Source organism: Cebus imitator, unplaced genomic scaffold (genome assembly GCF_001604975.1).
Source record: "Cebus imitator isolate Cc_AM_T3 unplaced genomic scaffold, Cebus_imitator-1.0 Scaffold190, whole genome shotgun sequence".
NCBI classification, from domain to species: Eukaryota; Metazoa; Chordata; class Mammalia; order Primates; family Cebidae; genus Cebus; species Cebus imitator.
In genome coordinates, this window is record NW_016107505.1 from 1988034 (window position 1) to 1991979 (window position 3946).

Consider the following 3946-nt stretch of genomic DNA (forward strand, 5'->3'; position numbering starts at 1 on the left):
TAACTATTAGCTCAACATTGCCATAGGACCTGCCTGGGAAGACTTGCCAAATTTAAAAAGATGCTTAGTCTTTCCTAGGATAAGTCTGCATAGGTAAAATGCTGTATTTCATAAAATGCATGCTTTATGAGAACACCCCGGAGATTTGCCCGTAACTTTGCTCTCCATTTTTAACCTCAATAAAATCACTTATCAAGCCCTTATCAAATCTATGTACTCTACCCTGATGAAAATTTTATTCTATTATTGGTTACTATAATAAACTAACCACAGCCTTTCAGTCTCATTATCAAATAGGCCTTTGCTGCTTGATGCTTGCCAGAAAGCTCCTGAAAAGGACCATACCAGGAATGCTGAACTACTGGTACTTCAGAACACAGACTCTTGGGTACAAGTTTCTGACCTAACATTGCTTAGATGATCAAGGAACTTATCAATGAACTAAGTCAGGATTTCTTTAAGACTTTTTTAGTCCATCAGCTGACAAACATCATGAGAGCTAACCGCTTGACCCAAGGTCAAGAATAAGAATTACTAGGAATGAATAAACTGAATTAAATGAGATTTAATTGTGGTTGTTTGGAATATGATTGGTATTATCTTTAATGTTGAAAATTTAATGAATAGATGAGGAATCCCTTTTTTTTCTTAAGCTGTATCTAATTCTCAATTTATGCTTTTATATACTTAAAATGATATTCGATCTTAAATCTCAGAATTCAGAAATGGCACAGTGGCTCATACCTATAATCCCAGCACTTTAAGAGGCCAAAGTAGGAAGATTGCTTGAAGCCAGGAGTTTGAGAACAGCCTGGGCGATATAGCAAGACCTCATCTCTACAAAATAATAATAATAAAAAATTAAAAAAGAAATTAGCTGGGCTACTCAGGAGGGTGAGGTAGGAGAATTGCTTGTGCTCAGGGGCACAAGGCAGCAATGAGCTGTGATGGTGCCACTGCACTCCAGCTCGGGTGACAGAGCAAGAGCCTATCTTAAAAACAGTAATAACATTCCATTTCTGAATGTGTGTGTCTTAATGCACATATATATGTACAAGTATGGAAAAGAAAGTCTGGAAGAATATACCAAACTAAAAACAGTGGTAATCTCAGGAACAAAAGGGTGGAGAAAGCCTTTCCATTTCTGTATACTTCAATACTTTTATAATTTAAATGTGTGTAAAGAAAATGTTAGAAACTTTAGAGTTAGAGGTGGGTTCAAACACAGTGTGATTTGGGGCAAGTCATGTAACCTCCCTTGGACTCCTTATAAATTGAAACAATGTATCCAAATTAGAAGAGATAACAAATACAACACTCCCAGCAAGGTGCTCCCTCTAATCCCCTATGTAAAAGCAGGCAATTCAAATAAAGAACCAATGATGAGAAATGTGATAGGCGTGTAGAGAAGGAAACTGATTAGAGTAGTTATGGAAAATTTAAAGAAGCTGGGACTTGAACTGAGCTTTAAAAAAAGGTAGAGTATTAATAACACAAAGTCTGAGGAAAAGGCTTGCCAAAATAAATGAAATAATCAGAGTAAATACACGGGAAGGAGAATGAAATGTATAAACATGTGGCCCAGTGCCTAACACAAAGTACACGTTCAATAAACATCTGTTAAAGTGAATGAAAAGAGGTACAGATTAGGAAATAGAAAAAAATAAGGCTGCTTAGGTAGGGTAGAGCCATATTCTAGAGATCTGACAAACCAAAAGAGAGATTAGATTTCATACAGTTGCCAATGCAAGGATTCTAGAGCTGGAGTTACCTGGCAAAGCCACGTTTTAGGAATATATAGTCTGGCAGCAGTAAGCCAGATTGACATGATATAGATTAACCAGTTATAATGAATAATTAAGGCATATAGACACATGTTATATATAACATACATCACACAGATAACAATATCTCATTACAGTCTGCAAATTTGATGGGCAACTGAACAAAGGTGGCAGCTAATTAGAGGGAAAAATGATTAAAATATTGATATAACACCGAACTGCCCTAGTAATTATAGTTAGCATTTACAGTTAAAATACACACATAAACAAATTTTGAACTACTTCTCCATAATACAGTAAGAGTCAATTTCCCACATGCAAACTTACCTGATCCTCTTGAAACAAAACACCTTTCTGAGCATTTATTCGCTTAAACAGATCCCCTCCCTCACAGTAATCCATCACTATGTAGAGAGAGCCATTTTCTACAAAATATAAACATTACAGTCCACTTTTAAAAACATACATCAGAAGCATGACTAAATTAAAGGTACTTTAAGGCTTACTAAAAAGCAGCTGCTAAACAGAAAACAGGACCACACTCAAAGAAATAGGGCAAAAGTCAAGGTATACCAGTAACACAGATTGTTTAATGACTTGGGTTAACAGAAAACTCCAACATTAATGATTTCTACTAAAAATACACCATCTTATTGAATAGCACTGTTTACATTGACCTAAACATCTCTGAAATATAAACAAAATGCAGATAAATATACTTGATTTCATTCAGTAAATACAATTCCTTAAATGTCACATATAAAATCATGTTTTTTCACCAATACATCATATCAGAGATGGGTTTAGTTTTCCAACTGGCCATTAATTCTCGGCTTTGTTTTATCCACTTCAGTCAATTATTTATTAAACAAATACAATAATAAACGTTGTGATAAACTCTAAGGATTCAGCAGTGTATATGACATAATAGCACAGTTTCCACCCTCTGGGACCTTTCTTTGATTTTATGCTCTTTTTAAAAAACTGTATATGATTGGTGAACAAACATGAAGATGGGCACTATCCCATCCACCTTTTATGTCTTGGTTCACATAAAGGGAGAAAGGGACTTCTATGCCACTTCTTATGGATAAAAAGGACTAGAAGAACACTTCTTTTTTTAATTGAGGCTTTTTTTTTTTTTTTTAAAGAAAAAGGGTCTCACTATTTTGCCCATGCTGACCTTGAGCCCCTGGGCTCAGGTGAACCTCTCGCCTCAGCCTCCCCAACAGCTGACACTACAGGCCTATGCTACTGTATCCAGCTTAGAAGAACACTTATTCTTTTCATCCTTTATTTCTCAGGTAAGGAAGAGTGGCCAATAAAACTTTTAACACTTTCTGAATCACCACATAGTACTGAGACTATCACAACTCAAAGAACGGTTTTCCTAGTTCTCACTTATTTTACCATTTGTGCTATGATCTTAATTACAATAGCATTTTTTATTTTTCTTTTGAGACAGGGTCCAGGCTAGAGTGCAATGGCACAATCATGGCTCACTGTAGCCTCAAACTCCCGGGCTCAAGCAATTCTCCCACCTTAGTCTCTCAAGCAGCTGGAATCACAGGCATGCATCACCACATCTGGCCGATTTTTAAATTTTTTTGTAGAGATGGGGTCTCCCTATGTTTCCCAGGCTGTTCTCAAAATCTTGGGCTCAAGAGATTCTCTGACCTCAGCCTCCCAAAGCTGTTGAAATTAACAGTTGTAAGCCACCTTGCCCACCCTCCAGGAATATTTATTTCTTACACTTTGTATTGACATTCTTGTCACTCATAGTGCACATATCTTCTTTTGATCTACTGCTTGTTATGTGCCATTGGGATAAGAATCTATGATAAGCTCATTAAGAATCTCTATGACTTTTTATGATTGACCTGGAAAGATCATCCAAATATACATGAGAAATTATAATGTGAAAAAAACTCCTGAAATCTGTATAATTCACTATTTATAAAATATGTATAGATGTTATAATGTATGTAGCATAACAAAAAGCAAAAAATTACATAGAGTATGCTATCATTTTTTTTGAGACGGAATTTCGCTCTTGTTACCCAGGCTGGAGTGCAATGGCGCGATCTCGGCTCACCGCAACCTCCGCCTCCTGGGTTCAGGCAATTCTCCTGCCTCAGCCTCCTGAGTAGCTGGGATTACAG

The 3946-nt window shown here is 36.4% G+C and overlaps 1 protein-coding gene across 1 annotated transcript in view; it reads right to left on the reverse strand.

The window, feature by feature from the left end:
* LOC108316687 (serine/threonine-protein kinase Nek1) overlaps positions 1-3946 on the reverse strand; it is a 174516-nt gene that overhangs the window by 159386 nt on the left and 11184 nt on the right. The window contains exon 4 of the mRNA XM_017546660.2: positions 2112-2209. Within this exon, the coding sequence (XP_017402149.2) occupies positions 2112-2209 (98 nt within the window). The remainder of the gene's footprint in view (positions 1-2111; positions 2210-3946) is intronic.